Source organism: Cariama cristata, unplaced genomic scaffold (assembly GCF_000690535.1).
Source record: "Cariama cristata isolate BGI_N322 unplaced genomic scaffold, ASM69053v1 scaffold28382, whole genome shotgun sequence".
Lineage (NCBI taxonomy): Eukaryota > Metazoa > Chordata > Aves > Cariamiformes > Cariamidae > Cariama > Cariama cristata.
The window spans coordinates 19,728-44,466 of record NW_009605962.1 but is presented as its reverse complement, the minus strand read 5'-3'; the positions used below and the strand labels follow the sequence as shown (position 1 = coordinate 44,466).

The following is a 24,739-nucleotide window of genomic DNA, read 5'->3' as shown; positions in this document are numbered from 1 at the left end:
TATATTGTCTTTTTTAAGCAGTCACAACTGCATTTGGGCTGTTTCTTTGTGGCTGAGAGCAGTTCAGCAAAGCTCAGAAACTGGGACAAACATAATTGTGTTAGCTGTAGTTGAGCTACACTTCTGCTACCCATGCCAGCATGCTTCTAGCTGCTCAGAGTGCCAGGGTCCCTGTGGGATCTAATTGTGATTGTGGATCTAATTGTGCTTGATATTCATCTTACAGGAGTTGCAGGTACTCAATACCTCAGAAAGGCTGAATCTCAGTTTAGGTATTGCAATCAGAATAATCCGACTATTATTTCAGAAAATGAGGGATCTCAACAGATAATATTTTAGAAGGACTTTTAGGAATGGGTCACATCCATCAGAAATTTACAGCAGAACATTGCAGAATTTACTAAGTTTAAGGAGTTTTGATGTAACTGCCTTTCAATGCCAGTGCAAAGATGCGTAACAAAAAAACCACTGGAAACACTGCCTTCCAAAAGTTTCTAAATCAGTTTAGATACTATTAAGTTGCATTAGAAAACTAAAATACTTTTAATCTGAATACTGCACAGCTCAAAATTTTTATGCAGCTCATCTAAAAAAAATCTATTTTTTTGGTGGTGGTAAACAGCTGAAAGAACAGGTTATGTTTTTAAAAACACTTCTGATTTGTAAGTAAGGGAGGTGGATTTTCCACTGACAGAATAGGAAGCATAGAGCCAGTGTTAGGTCAAAAATCTCCCACATCCAAACAGAAAGAGTCAATATACACATAAATGAAGAAATCTGTTTCACCCACACATTGAAGCAGCACTATATACTGATAATAGTGAATCTGGCACACATAATGCTAATTATCTGGCTAAGCAATTGCACAGTCAAGACTTGAGTGAATTTTGTTTCTGGATAAGTAAAACCACAATTTAAGCAGAGATCTGCCTGGCTAAAGCTGTTATAAATAGGCTTCTAAATGAGATTCCAAGATGAAAAAAAAAAAAAGGGTCTTTAAGTACGTCTAATGAAAAAACTGTAACTTTGAGTTCATGTGATTTAGTCAACATGCCACTGATATAACACCACTTACTCACTCTTCCGTTGATTCTTTGTCATTTGTTCTTCAGTATTAACCTTGTGACTAGGAGTTGTCAACACTGTTAAAAAAAGAAAAAAAAGAGGAAGCTCAGAGAAAAATCTGGATATAGCAAAAATACAGGTAAAATAGCAATATTTTGTTTGTCACTTCTGAGTAAATAATCAGTGTATGTGTTTTGTATTGTTAACTTGAAATTAGCTGAAAACAAATAAAAAAACCCAGAACTTTTTCCATGTTTCTTTCCAAGTTTCTTTCAGCGGAGGTGAAAAAAAAACGAAGAAAGGTGGGTGGTTTACAGCAGTGTTATAATGACCTCTTGTGGTTAAATAATATATGCATTTTGTTTCACAGTTTCTCGAAAACTGCTCTTAGATCTGAACGGTTTTGTGTTGCTATTTCTGCTTAACCTGACTTAACTTCTCCTCCCAAACACACTACCAGTATTTGTTTAGCTCACTGCTAAAAAATTCTTTTAAAAATATCTCAACCTTTGCACTCCACAAACTTAACAGGTGAAAGTATCGTATTTTCTCACATGGTAATTTGTTAAAGCCAATTCACAGCTTTAAATAAATAAATTCGTTAATATAAAAAAACATAATTATTTTGATAAAAACTTGGCCACTACAAAATGTTAAAGAAATCATATGGTACTAGCCACTCACTATAAGAAATTAGAACAATAGATATTGTACATGATATTGATATAGTACAACAATAGATACTGAACATATATTTTTTATATTCATATTTATACTAAAATGTAGTACATTAGCTAATTATATGTATCATGTCTAAATTACTGCTAAAGCTGTCTCCTTTCATCAATTTGTCTTGTAACAAAAATCAGAGAACTGAGCATTTCCCGATGTTGTTGAATGCAGTCTGTTAACCCGGATGATGTCATCTGACACCTTATCCCTTAACAGAACCACTGAAGACTTTAGCCTGATTTTGCTATTTCCTGAAATCATTCAAAATCACACTAATTTCATGAAACAACTTTGCTGAGTGATTATACTTCAAGTGATCATCCTGACAGTACTTATGGATATCATGGTAGCACTTTCTCACTGGAGGATCACCAGCGGTGGTATTTGCACCTGCCAGGCAGTATTCACATGACCCCACACCTTACTAAATTTAGGAGCTATTGCAAAGCCATTTCTGCACCGGCTCTGCTGTCTGAAGGTTTGGGAGCTCGTTGGCAGCATAACCTTGGACTGCCACCAGCTGGGAATGTGCCATGGTCTGATGCGCTGTGATTGCAGCTGGGGGAGGCCTGAATTCAGCCACTGCGAGACATTACTTGTTTATGTAACACACACCTTAGAGATGTGCGGGGTAAAACCAAACATTGCCCTTAGTGTACACAATAATGAATCCCTTGTATTATTACCTCTCCTCGTTTCTTTTCCTTGAAAAAATTAGTATCAGAGGATGTCAAGTGAAACATGCTAGAACAATGATGATGGCAACAAAAACAAAGCAGGTTTAAGTTAAAATGTGGTTATCTTCATGTGTCAATAAGGAAGCACTGACAGTGGTCACGTATCTTGAAAAATCTCCCTGGCTTTTGAAACATCATCAACAAACTTCTTCTGACAACTGCTTGCACGGGGAAGTTCTGAGCACTGCTGGCATGCAGACTTGGGAGACAAAACCAAATTGTTTGTGTGGTGGAGGGAGCTGTTTTATTTCTATTGCCTAATAGGCCTGATCTGTCTCATTCTTCTTTAGCTGGGTAAACTGCAATGCTAAGAACTGACCAACTTAAAACTGTAAGCTTAATTTGCAAGGAGCAAACTTCAATACTCTTGGCACCATTTGAACTCTCAACTAACTACAGTCTGCATATCGGAGCATGTGATTTTTTTAAATGTTTAAATGCTGTCATTTTTTCCCCCCAGTCAGTTTCAGGCATGGTAATAACCAGCCTGAGACAATTTTAATTTGACTCTCAAGGTGCAGCAGTACTACTCCCCTGGCTCAGCCTGACCTGCCAGGTGGCTCATGGTCACTTCTTGCCCATCGAAGGCTCCTGGCCAGCCAGCCAAGAAGCCAACCAGCTAGGGGAGGTAGTGGGTGGTTGCTTGGGCAGCAAACATCCAGGTACCTCATGCCTCATTGCATGGCCTGCAAGGCCTTGCTGTGCCAGGAGCAAGGTGACATAGACAGGAATCAGCTGGTGAGTACCAAGCTGTCATCAGTCTCTCTGCTCCCAGGATAGAGGAGAAAGTCTAATAGTCACAGCCTTGTTCACCCAGCTGCCGACTCACAACTCTCGTTGCAGCCACATTTCAGCAGAAGGGATCAACAGAAAAGCCACGCTGCACGTCTTCAGTTGACACAAAGCACCAAAAGCGTTCAAAGCACTAAAAACTGAGTTTTAAGTGTTGAGATGCGGAGGGCGGACAGCTGTTGTAGCTTCCGTTGGTGGTGTTAACCCTCCAACTATGCATCAGTGTTCAGACACCTCACTGCAACATTCCTGAGCTCCAGTTAACTACATAACTAAATATCACCTAGTGTGCGATAAGATTTTCCTTTCCTGCAAAGTTTGCAGACATGTCTTGCATACGCCAGTGAATTTAGGGAGGAAAATGACTTTTTGTGTTGATTACAGAAGCATAGCCACTTTGAACTGTCAGCTTTGGGGCACCTACATCTGAAAGGCAGCAGACTTAACAGTTCAGTATAAAAGTCACTGATAGATTTAGCAGTTTCAAGTTGAAATTGAATCAAAATCAGGAAGTCTAAAAAGGCTCTAAATTTGCATTATTGAAATCAAGATTCCTATTTTTATAATCTTTATTTTGTAAAAGGAAAAATATGAGTTATTTGCACATCTTAGTGAATATAACCAGAGCATTTCGATTGGAACTTGGACAAACTATAGTTTTGAGGTAAGTTCTGAATGCTCACTTTAAAGGCTAATGAAAGTCAAACCCTTCAAAGACCTTTCACCTATGGCACAATCTAATGTTCACTGTAATTACTAGAAGGATCTTATAATTTGTATACATATTTGTTGATAGATATGAGCAGCAGAAAACTTCCAGCAATCAAAAATGTTAAAAACCAGAAGGTATGCAGAGACACTAAAAAAACATTTAAGTTCCTGGAGTAGGCTATGTTCTACCACAGCCCATCATTTTAGCGCAGAAATATTTTTTCAATAGGTATTCACAGATAACTTTGTGTTTATACTACATTTAAGAAATGTGAAAATGCTATCAAGCTCTGCAATATGCTTTCTCATTCTGGAATCAGTACAGAGCATTCTTGTAAGCAACTGTTAAACCTTATACTTCCTTTTTGGCTTCTCTTTCAACAGTAATAGGTTCATTTTCTGGCTCTGGCAGGACAGAGTTGGATTTGCTGGCTGGCTGTTGTGTAAGCATCCACTGTATTGGAACTACACTAGGAGCAAGAAACAGGAAGAAACCAGTTGGTAAAAGACTGGCTGGCAGGAAATCAGTGACTATTTGTCACTCCTTCCAAAGAGGAGGAAAACAGTTGGTGGCAGATATTCAGTCCCATCAAGCATCCAGCAGAGAGATTAAACCTCCTTTTCTCCATGCCGGGATACTCAGAGTTTTACTTCAATGTGGACCATGGCTACTTGGAGGGTCTGGTCCGAGGGTTCAAAGCTGGGATCTTAAGAAGTGCAGACTATGTCAATTTAGCACAGTGCGAGACACTAGAAGGTAAGTCTGCTGGTTTATTTTATTTAGGAAGAAATACTGTTGCTTAGACCTTTGATGAACGGAAGGTAAAAGACTGAAGTATTGAGAGCTTATCTTAAAAACCAGAGATAACCCTGATGTCCTTTGAAGAACTGTTCTCATATTTAAGTTAATAGTTTTCCATAGAAATTACCCTAGGATTGTACAGACTGTGATTTGCAAAGCAATCCAGATGATGGGATTTTCTAGTTTTCTGATAAGGTTTGGAAATCTCATCCATAGAGTTCCTATGGAGATTGGCAACCTTCTCACAGATTTTAACTATGCTATAGGACTGTTCAAGTATAGAAGTTTCATATCATTTCAGCTGGATAAAATAGTTCCCAGAATCTTATTAAAATCTTACCATCTGACTCTGAGTTTCTCTATAAAAGATAGAATTTTAGTACTTTATTACTTCTTGAGTTTTAGGTCAGTGGGGGAAATTCTACTTACCAGGAAGAGAAAACTAGACTTCACAAAGAAAACTGAACTATTCTCAAGTTAAAAAAAAAAAAAAAAAAAAAAAGCTTTTTTTCAAGGTGACTTTGCCACCGTAATAAAGAGAACACATACTAGTTTCCAAAACAGTTTTCTGTGGCCAAGACTGGTCACAGCCTGATGAACACAGACTTTTACAAAGAATCATATGACATACCTCTAGACACTTGGCAGGAAAAAAATGCAGCAGAAAAAAATCAGCTTTCTAAAGGAACATAAAGTTTCTTTATCTGACTCCAAAATAAAAGTTATGATTGTACACTGAAATAATTTCTATAACATGCAGTATATTAGATTAATTTGAAAAAGGAGCAAGGAGAAATGATAAGCTCATTCCATTTTAAGCATTGGTTACTTTGTGAACACAGTGATGGATTTGGGGAAACGAGAAGCGTAGAACCTGATGATTCCCATATACAATGGAGTTTTGAGGCCGTCTAAACTATTAATAACAACATAAGTCTGAGAAGGTTGCTTGCCATTCATCTTGCAAATTAAAACAACTACATTTAAATAGATACATGTAGGTATTTACCTATCAGCAGGATAAAGTTCCTCTCATAGTTAAAGAAGAGATTGTCAGTACAGTCGATGGGATCTACAGACTATTCAACTGACCAAGAGCATGTACCTACTTCAGCCTGTAAGCTGAAAAGATGTATCAGCTCTCCATATCATACAACGGCAGCTTAGACACACAAAACACAGGTATACACTTACTCTGAGAACTGAAATCTATTTCTTATGTCAGCTGGACAAAATCAACAGTTTCTGTAGCTTATTTCTACCAGCAGCTGTGATCTATGCAACTTAAAAACTTTACAGACACTCTTGATATAGTATTTAATTGTTTAAATCAAAAAGTCCTGCTCCATGAATATACAGACTTCAGAAAAAGCTGATAGAGCTTCAAGCATTTTAAAAGACACAAAAGACAGAATGATGGAATTATTAAACCTTGCTCTTACTCCACCTGTCTCTGCAGAGGAGCTCAATAAATGATGTCATCAAAGGCTCCATGAAAAAAAAAAATTCCGGTTACTTCTGAATAAGTTGAAAATATACAGGTTTAAAAACATACAAGAAAAAAGGATTTCCCTCATCCTTCCCAGAAGAATACTTGCTCATGTTAAGAATAGTTAAGAAAAACTATCTAAATTTTAAGTCATGCTACAAGAAAGTTATTTACAGCCACGAAGTAGCTTTCAAATACTTCTGATATATAAACCTTCAACATTATTAAGAGCATGCAACAGAGGGACAGATCACAATAGAGAGATAAAATGCTTTTCTAAGATTTATAGTAGAAAGAACAATGACTTTTTTATTTTTGAACCTTCTTTCTAATGTTCATTCAATTTTAGAATGCAAATTATTTCAGCAACAGAAGCAGCAGCCTTCATGAATCCGCCTACAAGCACACCTCTACTACCTACTATCACTTCCCTTTTTTCTCTATTCAGCTACATCTCTTTCTCCATTGTAACGTTTTCTACTTCTTTTAGACAGCAAACAGATTCCCATCACTTATCTACCAAATGTATTATTTATAATGAAAATACAAGAAGTATTGGATTTGTACACAAGGCTTAATGTACCCCTCTCTCTGCACATATAGGATGCTGTAATATTGAACTTGCACCACAAGCGTACAGTGCACCAAACCCATAAACTGTTACCTCTAAAGCAAAAAATGGAGCTTTATGCATACATTGTATTTTGTTTCCAATTAAAAGATGCAGCATGTGGATTTATACTGTAGTACCATAGTGCCTGTCCAATAGTGCCTTCGGTTCATGTCCTCAGATAAAAGGTAATAAATTTACTCCATTCTGCATTCTGTGGCACAGCACCACACCACAAAATCTAGCCTAAGTTAAAAATATTATAAATATGCTAAATCAAACAAGCAGAAACAAAATAAAAACCACCCCAAGTAACCCATAAATAGAATCAAAAAGATCTTTTAATTTCAAAGTGGTTTTGATATCTCTAGAGGGGAAACCATAATGTCAGTACAGAAGAACCACAAGAAAAACTGTAGGTTAGCACTTTACATCTGCTTGATAATCACAGAGTAAGCATAACAGTGAGAGGGAAAGAAAAAGAGGAGGATGCTAATCAACTTACGATACCACTATGTCCTCTCAATTCAGGGCCACACAGAGAGAAGAAAAGGCCTTCAGCTTAACTTAGACATCATTTGGGGCTTGTTTGAATTATTATAATTTCCATGGAGCTACCTTGTGGGCTGCAACACTGGCCGAAACCTCTGCAACACGGCATGCTATTAGTTTGGCCCTGTGTCATCATCTGTTTCAGGGGAATGGGATCCCCAGAGCAACCCTGCTGACAGTCTCTGAAGTAGAATACCCCCCCGGTGGTGGTGTTTAAATTCAGTGCTTTATTCTTTCCTTATGTCCTTGTCTGATGGAAAGACTACTGCTCTCTAGAAGGAAGACTAGGTCACAGAAGGACAAGCAGCCCCGCTCTGCTCCCACTAACACCAGTGAAAGAAGTTTACTTAACTCGGCAGAGTCAGGACGCGCCAGCACGTGGTGGCTGAAATAGCAGTGTAACTGAAAACGGGGTAGTTGGCTATGGAAGTGAGGAGTCAGAGAATACGCCATGTGCTTGATGCCGAGAAACCAGGTTAACGCTTTGTTCAAGTTCTCGCAATACTCCTCCTTTCTGATCAGCTCATTCCTGTCTTAACTGCATTCATCTTAAACTAGTCTCCCTGTGCGCATTAATTCCCTCTAAACATACTGTTAATTGTGTTTGTTTGCTGTTCAATTGTGAGTAAAATCATGTGATTTAAAACCACATTATTTAAAGTCATACATTTCCTACACATGATTTTCCTCCATATAATCATATGAGGAAATACACGAAGCAGAGGGACGGCAATAATACTGACAGCTGAAATACAGGAAATTTCTTTCCTAGGGATCTTGTGGACATGGTGAAAAGTCCAGGGTCTTGTGTAGGGTCTCAGGTCCCTCCAAGAGCTCCTGAGAAAAGGAGCAGCTACCATCACTAAAAGTTTTGGTGAACAGGAAAGTCTGAGGCCCCTGCAATGCTCAGCCATCTGCTCCTGCCAGGTCATCAGCTCACGTTACTCACACAAGTGTCTGACTCTGTTAGTCCCCAGCTCTTATTTATGCCAACAGCAAAGGCAAGACTATAATTTAAGACCAGCAAAGCGGTGTCTGAGCTGCACTGAACTCTGTCATGGTGTGAACTCTGATTATGACATTCCTGATTGATATTATAAGGTATTGGAGCCTGTGGATTTGAACATAATTATGCAATATAGCAGGAGCTTTTATAAAGGGAAATGTTAAACTGCTTTCAATACTAAGAACTGATTCAAATTCTTACTTTTTCCTCACAGTGAAAAATGGATAGCAGAGGAAATTTGTTGAATGAATTCTCTGATATTACGCAAGCTTCCTTCAACTTTGTTGTTTAATCAACTCATTTTCCTCAGTTATCAGGGTTGGGAGCTTAGACAGAATATGTCATGATAACCCAAGTTTCTGGAACAGCTTCTTAGGATCTGGTAGTCACAGCCATAAAATCAGACAAAACCAAACCAGAAATACTAAAAGAGTGTAACTCTGCCCTTTCAAGTGCTCCACTGCAGAACCCATTTGGAGGCCAGAATCGGAGCCAGGCAAGATGTGTTCTCTCCTCTTCTTCAGGCAGCCTGATAACATAAGATTACAGTCTTACCTGAGATTTAAATGTTTCATATGAAAATTTAAGATCTTAACAAAGTTAAAGGATGATTCCTATTGATGCATAACAGTCCATGGGAGTGCAGGAGACAAAACCACTGATGTATTATAATGGTGCAAATCAGTGAAATCGAAACATTGAACACATCTGATTGGGAAGGGGCTAGGGACAGCAGTAATTAACACTGTGCCTGGTGTGGCTGGAAATGAAAGCTGCTGGTGAAACTTCTGACAAAGATGTAAATTCTTTGTGCTTTCCTGTGGCATGTAGTAAGTCTTATTGGTAGAAGGCAGTACAAATTTGCATTAATTATGCATTTACTCTGTATTAAATCTATGCCAAAAATTTTTTAATAGACTATGATCAGATGCTTAATATGAAAATATAATAGTAGAAATTAAATGTTTTTTTATTTGGTTTGTAGACATTATAATGGCAGTTTATTCTCACAATCCTCGCTGAATCTAATTCCAGATCTGAAGTTACATCTACAGACTACGGACTATGGCAACTTCTTGGCTAATGAAACTGGCCCTCTCACTATTTCCACCATCGATGATAAACTCAAAGCAAAACTACTCACGGAATTTCATTACTTTAGAAACCACGCTTTTGAACCACTTGCCACTTTTCTGAATTTTATCACGTAAGTAATATTACCACATAGCTTACCACACAGACTCAAAAAAAAAAGCACAGTTACAAGTTAAAACAGTGTAAATGCATCGTATTGGGATTTCTATTAAGTTTCAAAAATAGTAAAATTACTTTGATACTGTAATATTTACATACTTTATTTGCTAATGTAAGTTCTGAAAATATACACATATGTGAATAGGTGTTGTCTTTGCAACTGCTTCTTTTAAAGAACAGAAGCAGATTTTTTTTCTGTGTACAGTGGCAGGAGGAGTGGTAGAGATTGAGAAAAACAGTTATAATTTTCAAACATCATTTAAGTCAGAGAACTTGCAAAACTTAAGTTTTTGGGGGTGACTCATGCAAGATTAGCAATGTCATGATGTACACTGATTTAATTCCTAGGCATGTGGTTAGTTCTAGACTTTTTTTAAAGGAAGTAAGACAACACGTCATACACCTACCATACCTTTTATACCATTTGAACATTAAAAACAGAAGAACTGTACATTGCATATTGCAAGATACTTAGATTCAAGTAGCTTTTTTTAAAAGTACAAGTGCTGTTTGATGCCAGATGAAGAGAAAGTTCTGATCTTAATATAATCATAAACAGATAAAACTCGTAAATGAATGGCTTAACTTTAAGAACAGGGATCCTAACTGTTTACTCCCCTTGATCTTATATTTTCACTATAGTATAACAAGAACACTAGACTGTTCAGCTTATTTTCAAGGAATATTTTTATCATAACAACAAAATAAAGTATTATTTTTCATTCTTTTTTTTTTTTTTTTTTTTTTGGTCAAGTGAGGCTGACCAGTTTTAGGCTAATATATCAACAGGATCTTTAAAACTGCCCTACGACAGCTGTGATCCGTGGGCATACAATGTTTACATTTTGCTTCAGGGAAATGAAAGTGAAAATATGAAAATTACGGCAGTTCTTTTCTCATACTGATCAACATGCACGTGTACACATGTATGCACAAACTCTGCACACAGTTGTTTTTTTAATAATGGAGACACTAGTTTAAGATATTTAACACAACTGTTAAATCATTGAACTACATTTCACCAGATCCTCGAGCCTCCTCACAGATTTTGTGTGAAATCATATTAATCCCTATATGTCTCTGTGTTCTGAATCAACAATGCAAGCTGAAGATTGGCACACTTGTTATAAGTGTCCCAAGGGAATAGTTTTCCCATTTCCAAGTCACCGACAAAGGTTTGTCAGCCTCTTTGACAGTAGAACTAATAAGAATCTGATAGAAAACTTCTACTGAAAAGAAAACTTTTAGCAATAAAGAAGAAATCTGTGAGAACTTGTTCTTAGTTTCCTCATGGGAGGATGTTTAAAGCTGAGTGAGAAGAAAGCCCTAAGATTGGTCCCTCTGCATGAACTCTGCAGGTTTTAGTGCCGAGATTCCCACGCACTTCTTCTCTGTCCAGATGCTCTATACTGAATAACAAAATCCCAAACTAGAGGAGCTGCTAGCTCAGGTGATTTACTTTTTGATACCACTCATTATTACTTGTTATAGAGAATTTACAGTTCACAGCTGTTATGCTTATTCATGTTCCAGTTTCCCCTTAAGTGTTTCTTTTCCAAGCCAGTCATGTGGTTTAAAACCGGTACTGTGTTACCTACTCGCTATTTAAAAACTTCTGTTTGTTTCTGCTGAGACATGGATACAGAGCGAACATAGAAACCTGCAAATACTGTGGTTGTTTCTGACTTTAGTATTATTACTAATTTTCAAAAATCTTGGTTTTGTATTTTTTCAAAGGAAAATTCATTATAAATTTCTTTTACTTTCTCTTTCAAATACAGATACAGCTATATGATTGACAACGTAATTCTTTTAATAACTGGCACATTACATCAGCGGCCCATAGCTGAACTTGTTCCCAAGTGCCATCCACTGGGGAGCTTTGAGCAAATGGAAGCAGTCAGCATTGCCTCAAACCCCACTGAGCTGTTCAATGCAATTTTGGTTGACACACCATTAGGTAGGAACACTAAATTATTTTTATTCGCTTCTTGAAAATACTCATCCTGTATTCTTAAGAGTATCTCAGATGAAGTGACAAGTTTTCCACTGGATATCTGTGTTTTGATAATACAAACATGAAGTGCGGATCAAGCACTTCTGAAGTGGCGTTCAGGACATTCTGTAGCAACATTTATTAACAGCTTCTATTTCAACCTTGGGTAGAAGACACAAGGAAAACATGCTACTCAAGAAGTGTAATGGATATCTTTTACATCTGAAGTAGCTACTGATTTAGAGCATCTAGATTTTTTTTCCAACATCTACATCTATAACTAAAAAACGTAACATGAAATCTTGCCTATCCCTCACTAAGGATCAAGAAGCAGACAGTTACTAATAAATATTAGATGTTGTGGTAGAACCTAGATTCCCTCTTGGGATTTGGGCATGATTCAAACACAAAGAAAATCCCTATTTTCAAGAACTAAATCGAAAAACAAAACAGAGTGAGGGTTGGTAATGTCGCATTCTGAAATTGGGATGAAACTCTGCTCAATGTGCTGCAGCAGCCAACACAAACAAAAACTAACAGGCTGTGGGGTAATGCTGGGAAGGGTACTGAGAATAAGATGGAACTGGATGGATTTGAACATATATGAAACCACTGTGTGCCCTCATCTTGAGCACTGTGAGTGGTTTTGGGTTCTGCTTCTCAAGCAGGCGTGGTGGGTTGGGCCCCAGACAGAAACCAAACTCCTACCCAGCCACTCGCTCACCCCCCACCCCCGGCACAATGCGCGGAGAAAACAGGGGAAAAAAGGAGCTCATGGGTTGAGATCACCTACAAAGTACTGTTGCAGGCAAACTAAACTCAACTTAGGGAAAATTAACTTCATTTATTGTTGATTAATACACGTATAATTAATTAGTGATCCAGGCATTAATAAACAAACAGAAAAGAAAGAAACATTTACACGCCTAGGGAAAACAGCTTTCCTCCCCTCTTTGCCACTCCTTTGGTCCAGGCTGCTCTCCTTTGCCCCCTGGTTATCACCGCAGGTTACACTCAGTCCCTTCAGAGAGGCAATGAGGGGCACAAGGAGCAGGGGGAGTTTACAGTCAGTATGTGGTGGTTTCTCTCTGCTGCTCTTTCCTCCTCACACTTATCCTCAGTTCCTGCGTGGGCTCTCCACGGGCTGCAGCTCCTATCAGGAGTACCTGCTCCAGCACAGATCCTCCACAGGCAGCAGGGAGTACCTGCTCCAGAGCCATGGAGCAACTCCTCCTCCTTCTCTGCCCTTGGTGCTCACTCTGTTGTTTCTCAATATTTTTTTACCTCCTCCTCTCTACGTCCTGTGGTTTTTTTCCCAGAGGCACCACCAGCTTGGCTGAAGGGCTCCATTGTTCCCTGTGGTGGGTCTGGAGCCATTGGAGCCTGCTGGAACCGGCCGTGTCTGGCATGGGGCATCTCCAGCCTCTCCTCTCTGAGGCCGCCCTGCAGCCCTCCACTGTGGGTACCTGGGCATGGACACCCTGTACAGTGAAATCAGAGAAGGTACAGAGCAGGACAGCTAAAATGAACAAGGGGATAGTGCTGCTGTATGCGGACAGACTGAAAAGGCTGGACTCCAGTATGGAGAGGACAAGGCTGAAGAAAGATAGGGACACTAAGTCCTGAGGGCAGTGGTTTGTCCACAGTGAGCTACGAACTGTTCCTTACCAAATTCTTTAGAAGACCAAATTCTAGCAGAAAATTAGTTTTGAAACAGGTAAAATAAAACATTCTTTTTACATAGCTGGTAGTAAATTTCTGGAAATTTTTTTGCTAAACTCATTTGTAAAAGCAGAGAGTAGTATCAGATCTTTAAAAAGATGGGACAAATTCATGGGCAATGGATCCACAAAGAGGTACTGAAGGGAACTGTCAGGGCTACACCCTCTAATGTTCTTCATCTAAAATCTGGATGCTGGAAGAGTAGGAAGGAGGAAGACCACAAAATACGGCCAGGCTCACATGCCCTCTCTAAATACCATCTTCTATTGCCACTGTTTGAGACAATGCTCTCTGTCACGCTGCACTGGTCTGCCCCATTGGCATAGCTTAGGAACAGTGAGGGATTGGCATACTTTTGTCAGCTACGAATATGGTATTTTTAAGTGGTCCAGTCGCAAAAAATGAACTTCCTCTGTCTCTGTTGCTCTTTAGCCAGTTCTGCAGAGGACCTGGAAGCACAGATGGCCAAGGTCAAAGCTTGTGCCCCTTACTAGTTGCAGCCTGTTGCCTTTCCCCTGCTACAGACATACCCAAAGAGGAAGAGGGAAAATAGGAAAGAGGATTCTCCTTAACAATTGCAGAATATCTGCATGATTTGAGACAAAAATTATCTTTTATGTTGCTCACTAGAAAATCTCCCTAATGCCCAAACCATATACTTCAGAGAAGATTAGGGCTTTCATTAGCATTTCCCATCCGATTCTCTCTGGAGATGTGGACTCTGGCTGCAGCACTGATTGATTCCCCTCACAGCAGATTCTCATTAAAAATGAGGGAGTAGGAGGATAAGGGGAAAATCAAGAGGATTTCTCTTCCTCTCTGTTATATCACTCTTGTACAACACAAACCTCAGATCCTTGCTCACACACTGGTGAATGACCATAGACAAGAAATGCATATTATCAGCATGTAGATTTATACTGCAATATAATAAACTCTGCTTTCAGCTGCTTTCTTTCAAGACTGCTTGTCTGAAAATGACCTGGATGAAATGAACATTGAAATAATGCGCAACAAACTGTACAAGGCAAGTTCTTGCAACATAACGATAATACCTGACATTTTACAAAGTGTCTCAGAAAAGAAGGTCAGTATCATTAACCCTGTTTTATAGATGGGGAAACAGAAGCGTGGTGAGATAAAGCAAGCTGTCTAAGGTCACCTGGTTGATGACAAGTCCAGGAATCAAGTCCAGCTCCTTTCATTTCTACTCCACTGTTTGGAGAGTTATCAAATTTTAAGTCTGCATCCAAATTCTAATTTAATATCTCATTAATGAAAATGCTTTAGATGTCAGGCTAATATCCAGATGCATTTGTTTATGAATAACTCAGTTATCCACCAAATGCCACAGAACTGTCAGCTCTTAAGTGAACCTAGACAGGCTTTTGGCTAACATTTATTTTTATTTATAAAAGGTAGATGTGATTTGAAAAGGTTTAATTGCTTTGAGTCTAGCTAACACTTTTTTTACTTAAGGGTTTTGTATAGTTTTCTTTTTAAATTATCTTTAGCATTGCTACAGCACAGTGATGTAAGGACAAATATCTAACATGTGCCTTGCATTTTTAAAGTACTTTACAAATATTAGCACATAGGTCAATACTCTTAGCATGGTGTCTTTAAAGGCTATATATTTTTCATTCTGTTCATGGTTCCTCCTGGCACATTCTCTCCAAATTCTTTGTTATCTTTCTTCCACAGTGGATGCCCCAGACTGCAGGAAGTATTCTTACAGTGATTTGATTGCACTAAAGGGAAAGAAAAAAACCCTTCTCTTTGTCTTTTAAATGATGTTTATAAATTCCCGAGCCAATATTTGATTCTTAAATATTCTGCTACTTCCTCTCATTCAAAACATCAGTTATGCCCAAATATTTTAATTCTTTCACAGTACTACTAAACTGGACACTCTTTTTCCATTTGATAAAACACAGATTTGATTCTTATATCCTGTGGATAACCATACATTTACACTTATTAAATCTGTTTTTTTTGTTTTTTTTTCTTCTCACTCTTCTAAGTATCAGGAGCGTGATTCTGCAAAAACTTCTAAATTATTAATATATCCTTTGTCCTCTGCTTCAGCTGTCGATATGATCAATTATGTTTCAGCTTTACTATCAGACAGAACTATACAGTACCTAATGCATAATCCCATGCAGCAGATCTCCCTTGAGAAGTCTCTACTTGAAATTCACTTAATTGCATAGTTAGTGACAGCTTCTTTTAACAAGATTATGTGAAGTTGTAGCAAATGCATTTTGAGAACATAAATGTTCCCTAAGACAGTATTTTGGGGGCTGGAGAGGCAGGATGAACAGCATCTCTGAGATACTTAGGGTCCTTCCTGTACAGGTATTTTGAAATGGGTGCGAAGGCCAGAATCCTTAATAGACCAGAGGGCTCTGCAGACCAGTATTACAGCAGCTTTGTCTGCTGTTCTGTCCTAATCCAGGGTTTAGGGTAGAGCAGTAGGGATTAGTTTGTGTATCCTCATAGTCCTGGCCCAACAACCGTGGCATATTCCCAAATCCCCTCCTCCACACTATAAATACAGAGTTTCCTTCAGCCATCTGCTTATCATGCAGTGGAAACTCAACGGAGAGCTCAAGAAGCTCCTTCTTTAGAGAGCAAAGAAAACATAATTGTTTGTCCTATAACAATTTTTGAAAACATTTGAAACCATATTGTAATAACAAGACATTTGCATTTTAAAATTTCAACTTTCAATCCAGCAAAGTAATTAAACACATACTTGAATTTAAATTCATAGGCAGAATTATCAAAGTTAATGGAAGTATTTAAAAATGAGGTTCATGACTATGTGCTATGCTGGTCCAGGTCTTAAGTAGCATTTAAAATATTTCTCTTCTTCTTTCATGTAGTCTTATCTTGAAGCATTTTATAAGTTTTGTGAAAAACAAGGTGGTACTACAGCAGAAATAATGAGACCTATTCTCGAGGTAAGAAGAATTCAGTCTTTGTGTATGAAAGTACTCCATGATGTTTTCATAATTAGGTCACTTTGATTTTCCTGTTCCTTTTCTCTCCATTTGCAAAGTTATCTGTCAAATGTTTGCTTCTCCTCTGAATAATAACATTTTTCTAAGATATAATGAAGACTTTATTCTAGGATGACTTGTACCTGTTGACTAGAGAAACAGCTAGTCCATTACCAGGGAAGAGTTAGCCTCAGTTAATATTTTTCTGTAACAGAGAGCAAAGTAGAATAAATGGTTCACTAATCTCAAACTGTTGCCCCTTAACATTTTTCTGCATTATGTAGAAAAACTAAAAAAGTGGATTATTCTTATACATCCTAGCTCAAAATTAAACTAGGGATAGCTAAGGTCTGGCATTACCATATATTTACTAATCAATAATCTTTAAGCTTCATGGCACTATTCTGTTCGTTTACTCTCTTATCGAAATAAATTGGTGAAGTTAGAGTTGAGTGACCTTTAGAACTACTGTCAAACAGAAAGTCCAACATTCCATGTTTTATTTTTGTCTCAACTCAGAAAATTTTAATATTTACTTTTTCCATGACATACAAAATTCCTAACATCCTCCTCCCCAAAGCATCCTTGCAGCATAGTCAATGATATTTTTGTATCTGTTTTATTGTAATAAAAGGTGCAGAAATTCCTAAAATTGAGTTCTCATCATTCAGCTCTATTTTTTTTTACATGGTTTATGACAATTCTTTGCAGAGTTTGAGAGGCAGATCACCCATTTTCTTCCAGGAGTCATTTTTTCTGGATAAGCAAAACTTACATCCTGGAAACTGAGCAAAATTCGCTGAGCTCTGATAACATCACAGTAAAAGTTTGTCTTATAGGAGAGCGATAATAACCTTGGGAACTCACCCCTGAAGGAAGTACGAGCCTAAATTACATCTTACAAAACAATGTCCTAAAAGGGATTGCAATTTTGTATTTTATTTAACCAGGTCATAAAATTTCAGTTTATGTTCTAAAGAAAATATTCATAATCAAGTTAAATTGACCAGAAGTTAAGTATTTTGACTATTCTTTTCCAGAAAATAAAAATCAAGAGATTTGCTGGCAGATGTAAAGACATTTCCCACAGTTGATTTAGATTTTTCAAAAAGTTCATTTTTAGCTAGAAAATCATGCTGAGAGCAGATTACTTACCAATATTAGCTTAAGCATGTGGTAAAACTTTTTACACCACTGATAACAGTTTGGTCTATGACAAGCTTCTTTAAAATCCCTATCTAATGTCAATCAGCTAGGAGGATAAACCTTTCTGTAGAAGACTTCCTTTTCAACATTTTAATAACCTGAAGACATACACAGAGCAGATATTGCTAATGGCTGAATTCACAAAAAGTCAAAGTTTAAATATTCAAAAGAATACTTGCTATTTATTCTGTAATCTTATATGTAAGACTACCAACCTGACCCTATCAGAATGAGGCCGAGACATTTAGCTCCCCAACTCCTTGACCACCAGTCATGGTGCCAACCTTCCACATTAAAAGTACTAATGATCTCTCTTCCACCATGGACAACAAACGTTTTATGTTTAATGCTGAATCTGGCAAGAAACTGCAGGACTGCACCACAGCTAGCATTATGTCTGTTATTAGGGCTCCATGCTAATTCTCAAGTAGCAGAATGCTACTTTAGTTTCCCATATGGAAACTAAAGCACTTAGGAAATGGTCATCCTGTGACTCCACCTCTACCTGCAGCAATCAAATGGCCCAAGTCACCAAGTAACTGCCTGATGGCCGTACTCACTATGGAGAACTTCATGTGCCAATAATTTGATGAATTGAGAGGTCTGTATGGATGGGACTAATCCTGCAAATTTTCTCAAACTGGGAGGTACCAGAAGTAGGTCTCAAACTTGCTAGCATTAGTTGCAATTGCACCTGAGCATGCTTTTTTCCCACCAAAATATGACAAATCTAACAGCTAGATTCTACATGGCTTTAGCAAGTTAAAAAACCAAAGCATTTGTCCTTCCAAAACAGTTTCACTAGGGCTGATAAGCCTGTTCCTATTAACAAGGCAAGTGAAATTTGGCCCTGTTATTCATTAGCTAGAGATCTTTTCAAGCACACTTATTTTCTTCTCATTATTTCTCTATTGTTTACTCATTTTCCTTACTCTGAACTCAGTGCCAGAGGGCAGCTGGGTCCCTGTTACAGTGTGTTCCAGTACACAGGAGTAGGATCTATAAATATGTGCTTAACTGTTGAAGTTGTAGAACTATGTTGCAACTGCAGTCTTATTATTCAACAGAAAAGAGTACCTTTCTGCTTAAAACAGTTGAAAAATTCACAGCATAAGAAATTTTGCAAGCTGCCCAGAATATGAGTATACTGTATATGCTTCACTTGGAAGATTTTCCTGCATAATCCCTGCAATTAGCAAGGGCTCTGCTGTTCTTAGAACACAAGAGTAAGTAATAAAGAAATAAAACCATCGTCAATTTAGATCTCAAGACAGAAGAATAGATTTAAATCAGACAGAATTGAGTAAGCCTATTTTTATTTACTGTTACATTTTTAATTCATGCTGTAAGAATGGCAAGTGAAATTTTGCCTTGGAGAGAAGAATAACCTGAGATCTAGACATTAGAACGACTTTCAGCCTGCTGCTGCAGGGAAAATACAGGTATTACAGGCACCTAAACCTGGCAGAAGAAATATAGCCTTTGATTCTATGCGTTAAAAATTAACTGTTATTTGAAACATTTGAAAACTTTAACTTGGCATGTAAACAGTCCCCTCCACCTTATTAAATTGTTGGTTTAAACATGTGCATTCAGAAACTATTTCTTTTTCTCAGAATTTCCATTCAGCCTTTATTCTCAACTGCACTGTGAGTCACCCCAGAACAGTACCATTTATTCTTGGTCCTTTCCTGTATTATTATTATTATTCATAAGAGTATTATTTCATAACTTCAGAAGGGTGCGTGAGGAGATTTTTTGCTGTCAACATCTGGGTAACTAAGTAGGGAAATGAGGAAGTAGCAGAGATGATATTTTCAGTACAAAAATCACAGAATAAAAGCTGTGCTTGCAAAACACTGATTTTCTAGCTGAAATTTTAAAAGTGCTTGCAAATAAGGATTTACAATTTTTAAAATAAATTATGTTTTTAATGCTCTGAAGTCCACTTTTTAAAAAAGTTTCTATAGTTTAGCTTACTGAAAAAAACCCAAACTGAACGTATCCCCATGTTAATTTAGAATGAGATCTCTAATAACACCTGTTTATTCTTTGTTTTGCATATTAAGTTTGAGGCAGACAGACGTGCCTTTATTATCACCATTAATTCATTTGGCACTGAGCTGAGCAAAGATGACCGAGAGAAGCTGTATCCAACCTGTGGAAAACTGTATCCAGAAGGCTTACACCTGTTGGCCAACGCAGATGACTACGAGCAAGTGAAGTGTGTTGCAGATTACTACGCAGTATGTAATCCAATTTCTTAAAACTAAAAGCCAAAATACAAATACGTAACATCTCTTGATGTCAGCAAAGTTAAAGAGTGTTCACATAAGTCAAAAGCACTTTTGAGAGAGCAAAAAATCAGCAAAGATACCATAAAGATGTACACAGAATCAAAGGCCTTTGCAATGAAGACATAAGATATGGTATTACCCTAGTGCAATACAAAGTTTCTCTTACAGTGATGTTTAAATAAGACCAAATCACATTCTAGTAAACAAAACTCTTCCTACTTCATCAATCTTCCCCAAAATGAGTTTCAATTCACAGCTGCTGCCTCCAAGTTTTTGGAGGAAAAGCATAAGTAATTTTAAAATAAGCTGACCAAACAATTCATGTCACAGCTGAGTGCAAACCCGATTTATTGCTAGTGTACCATAAAAATGCCCTTCTGAAAAGTTTTCTCTAAATCACTGATTGAATCAAAGAAGTAGATTAAGTTGATACTATTGACGTGACTAGTGCTATTATTAAAGATGAATCAATCTATTCGCAACACTTGCTCCATGAATTAACTGGGGTATTCTGACTACCTATAATATTTAAGCTACCTCCAAGTAGGTAACAAACCAAAATGATGTCTGGTCTACTACTGTTTCCACAGAGAAAACAAAGCTGGAAATGCACATCTGTTCCTGTGCATAAGCAGAATGTTAGAAGCATGTGTCACCACGTCAATGTGGTACAGTGCAAGTCTATTCATGCGAGGGTGGGGTATTTAGATGACTTTGGGAACCATTGTACTAGATCCATACTGCACTGCTACTTTATAGGAAAAACAAAACAAATACATTGAGAAGCAAATTTCACAGAAAGGTAACATGTAAGAAATGAAGTCAAACGTATCTGCTCAGAATATCCCAGGATGACCTATCAGACTAATGGATTTAGATACAATATTAACGGAGATAAGGCAAATCCAGCTGACTACCAGAAATAAAATGAACAGCCATATGAGGATCAAAGGTCAGGGTTTTGGCTCCGTTTACAGCTCTGGTTCTGATGGATACTATTTGTACAAGAAATTCAGTGCTCTGTCCAAAGGAGTGAAAGGTCACGTGTCATTCTACAGTAAGTCTCTTTTAGTGCCTTCAGTAAATTACTTTAAGTTGTAGGAAATGATGGTAAAAAATACAAGAACATTGTGATTTTTTGTTCTTTTGTTGACTACATGCTTTTAACTTTTGATTTATGTAGAACTGTAATCTATACATGAGTTCTTCTATACAGAAATATTAATTAACATAGATTAATTAATAATGTAAGGTATCTGTGCTGCAGAGAATGCAGAAGTACTGTATTTCCATTGGGTGGTTGTCTATGCTTTTAGGAATACAAGGCTGTGTTTGAAGGTGTAGGGAGTGGCACTGGAGAAAAGACACTGGAAGACGCATTTTTTGAACATGAGGTAAGAGCTTCTAACCTTAAAATATCAAAATGAAAGCTACCTACCTGGAATACATTTGAAACAAGAATGAGGTACTAGGCTTTTGATTCTACTATACTGCATCATTCAGCTTGGTGTTCAAGAACACAGTATTTCTATGGCTGTCAACATCTGGCTGAATCAAAATAGAAGGATTTACCTTTTTAAATAAAACAAATCCCTGGGCATTCTTCTGAAGACTAGTTATAGAACTGTGCTGTGGTTTAACCCCAGCTGGCAACTAAGCCCCACACAGTTGCCCGCTCACTCCCTCCTGGTGGGATGGGGGAGAGAATCAGAAGAGTAAAAGTGATAAAACTCGTGGGTTGAGATAAAGACAGTTTAAATAGGTAAAGCAAAAGCCGTGCATGCAAGCAAAGCAAAACAAGGAATTCATTCACCATTTCCCATAGGCAGGTGGGTGTTCAGCCATCGCCAGGAAAGCAGGGCTCCATCATGTGTAACAGTTACTTGGGAAGACAAACGCCATCACTCTGAATGTCCCCCTCTTCCTTATTCTTCCTCCAGCTTTACATGCTGATCATGACACCATATGGTATGGAATGTCCCTTTGGTCAGTTGGGGTCAGCTGTCCCGGCTGAGTGCCCTCCCAACTCCTTCTGCACCCCCAGCCTCCTCGCTGGTGGGGTGGGGTGAGGAGCAGAAAAGTCTTTGACTCTGTGTAAGCCCTGATCAGCAATAACTAAAACATCTCTGTATTATCAACTCTGTTTTCAGCACAAATTCAAACCACAGCTCCATACCAGCTATTATGAAGAAAATTAACTCTGTCCCAGCCAAAATCAGCACAAACTGTCAACCCTGATAGCCTATCCAAAAGTCATCTCATATAAACTGCCTAATGAAATGTCTTTCAAACAGTCTGCTGAAGAAGGTATTTCACCACTGTCCAACATTTACCTGTAATGCTGCTGTAGTCTATTAGCAAAATTAATCCACAGATGACATTTCAATTATATTTATACTCAAGAGCCTCCTTAATACAGTCATGGTTGCAAAGTTACATAGAAATCTTGATCACAAAAGCTACCATGTAAAGATCACATTTGCCTTCTTTAATATTTTATCATAACATTTGTTTCATCTTTTCCACAGGTAAAGCTGAATGTGCTTGCATTCAACAACCAGTTTCATTTTGGAGTATTTTATGCCTATGTAAAGTTAAAGGAACAAGAATGCAGGAATATTGTATGGATTGCTGAATGCATTTCTCAGAGACACAGAACCAAAATTAACAACTACATTCCGATTTTCTAAATCTAAGAATTTATAATCCTACAGTGCCTGAAAAGATGCTTTATGTCATAGAAAAGAAGAAAAATTGTATTTCAAAAGTTAACTCTTATCAGGTGTTTTAAATTGTGTTAATGATCCTCCTTATATACCGCAGTGTAAGAAAAAGCAATGCAATTGAGATAGGAGTACTTTATAAGGAAATATTAATGGGCTTAGTCATAGTTTTTGTTTGCAGATTTGTTCCCAATTGTGCCCACTTTAATTTAATTAATCAATAAAAACTCCCTGCAAGGTCTTACATACATATCCTTTCTCTTTTGTGGAAGCAAGCTTTATATCAATTATGTTTAAAGAGCTCTTTAATGGCTTAATTTCAAAGAAAAGGTTTTCTCAAAGGGCCAACTAAACGATTACTTCTGTCTTACACTTATGGCCTTCTTCATGGCATACAAGATTGTATGAAGAACTTAATACACAAATAAGAAAGAAACTTTAGGGTTTCTCCAAGATCCCCCTTAAGGAATCTCAAGAGAGAGCTTCCTGAACCTTTGTAACTGTGACACCTCTCTGCATCTAAATGTAAATAAACAAATTTTCATGAAAATGTTTTCACTTATTCCTTTATGGTCAGATGAGAAGCACCATAAGTGTCAAACAACAGCTGTCTGATCTACTCCACAACAATACAAATATCTCCTCCCAGCATGTCAAAGACACTGTCTTCATGTATGCACTAGGGAAGGTTATGAAACATGAATGAAAATGCCGGCCAAGTCTGTATCAGTTTTACATCAGACACAAACAACACCAGCTCTGAGCTATTTGAGGACCTGGCTAAGATCGGTAACTAAAAATAGAGTGAACAGTTGAAGCCAGATTGAGCAGGACAAGATTAATTCTGCTGAAGAAAAAGGAAGGATTTTGAAAGCCTTATCAACATTCTGCCTTCCTACTCTATTCAAAAAATTTGTCCTTTTATCTCTGAAACAGGCCATACCTTGACTTTCTGCATGACTCCTTAGTTTCAGGCTGCATAACAGCAAATCTCAGTCTTCAGCTGACTATGCCTCCAGTAACACGATACAGAAATAAAAGCCATTTCCTGCCAAGTAGACAGAAAAATAAAATATATCTGATGTCAACACCTCAGAATTATGGAAAACATTTAGGCATCATCATTTTAAGAACTAAGATATAATATCTTTCTCTATATAACAGATACATGTGCACATGCATTCATACATAAAAAATAGAAAACTTTACAATTTTTATAGCTGAAACTACACTTCTTAAATTGCAAACGTAACCAAAGAGTTATACTGCAGAACATTCCATACTGATTTAATAAAGAATTGAGAAGGTTTTTAATATTTTGCTTTACTGTGAATCACAGAGAACCTTACATTATTTCTTTTAAAAATACTTTCATAGAGTTTCCTTTAGAAATAATTTAGTAGGAATTTAGAAAAATTGACTAAAAAGACATAAGTGTATAAGAAAATAATACAAATCTTATTTCTATAGTGAGGCTTCTTTGCTTAGTAGAGCTAGTAAGTCAGAAAAAAAAAGGAAAAAGAAACTAAACTGTAAGATTTGTGGATTGTAATTTCATTTTGACATGTGTAGTTGCTTCCTTGCACTGCTTTCATTATCTTGCATTTTTTAATTTGTATTTCCCAGTCTAATCCATGACCAAGGCTTTCCAGTTCACATCTATATCGCAAAGTATATCACAAATGATTTCACAAACTGCAGTGAAGAAAGTAATAGCACCATATTCTCTCAAATTTGCATTTTTCTATATTTTTCTAGTAATTGCATTAAAAAAATGTGTTGTGAGCAGAAGAATAAAAAAGTCAACTGGTCTGGGACACAGAAACTGAATTCATACAATTCAGCACAGTGCATGAATACTTTTTCTGTACTGATAAATCACACCTCCCAGCTTGAACAAAACAAATCAGCTGGCTTTCTGCCAAGAATTTTCTGAAGTGATTTGAAGGGGAAAGAATCTGCTCTCTGCCCTAAATCAGTCTGTGCCAGGGGAGATATGCAGCTGCTATTGCTACAGTCTGTGCATACTGTTGGCTTAGA

At 37.5% G+C, this 24,739-nt stretch overlaps 1 protein-coding gene across 1 annotated transcript; it reads left to right on the top strand.

Moving 5' to 3' along the window:
- Positions 1-4,598: 4,598 nt before the first annotated feature.
- Positions 4,599-23,236, top strand: LOC104158520 (V-type proton ATPase subunit d 2). The gene is made up of 8 exons (XM_009696193.1): positions 4,599-4,794; positions 9,532-9,703; positions 11,532-11,710; positions 14,416-14,495; positions 16,357-16,434; positions 19,749-19,925; positions 21,293-21,370; positions 22,505-23,236. The coding sequence occupies exons 1-8, from the start codon at positions 4,665-4,667 to the stop codon at positions 22,664-22,666; spliced, it is 1,056 nt and encodes a 351-aa protein (XP_009694495.1). The 5' UTR covers positions 4,599-4,664; the 3' UTR covers positions 22,667-23,236.
- Positions 23,237-24,739: the final 1,503 nt, after the last annotated feature.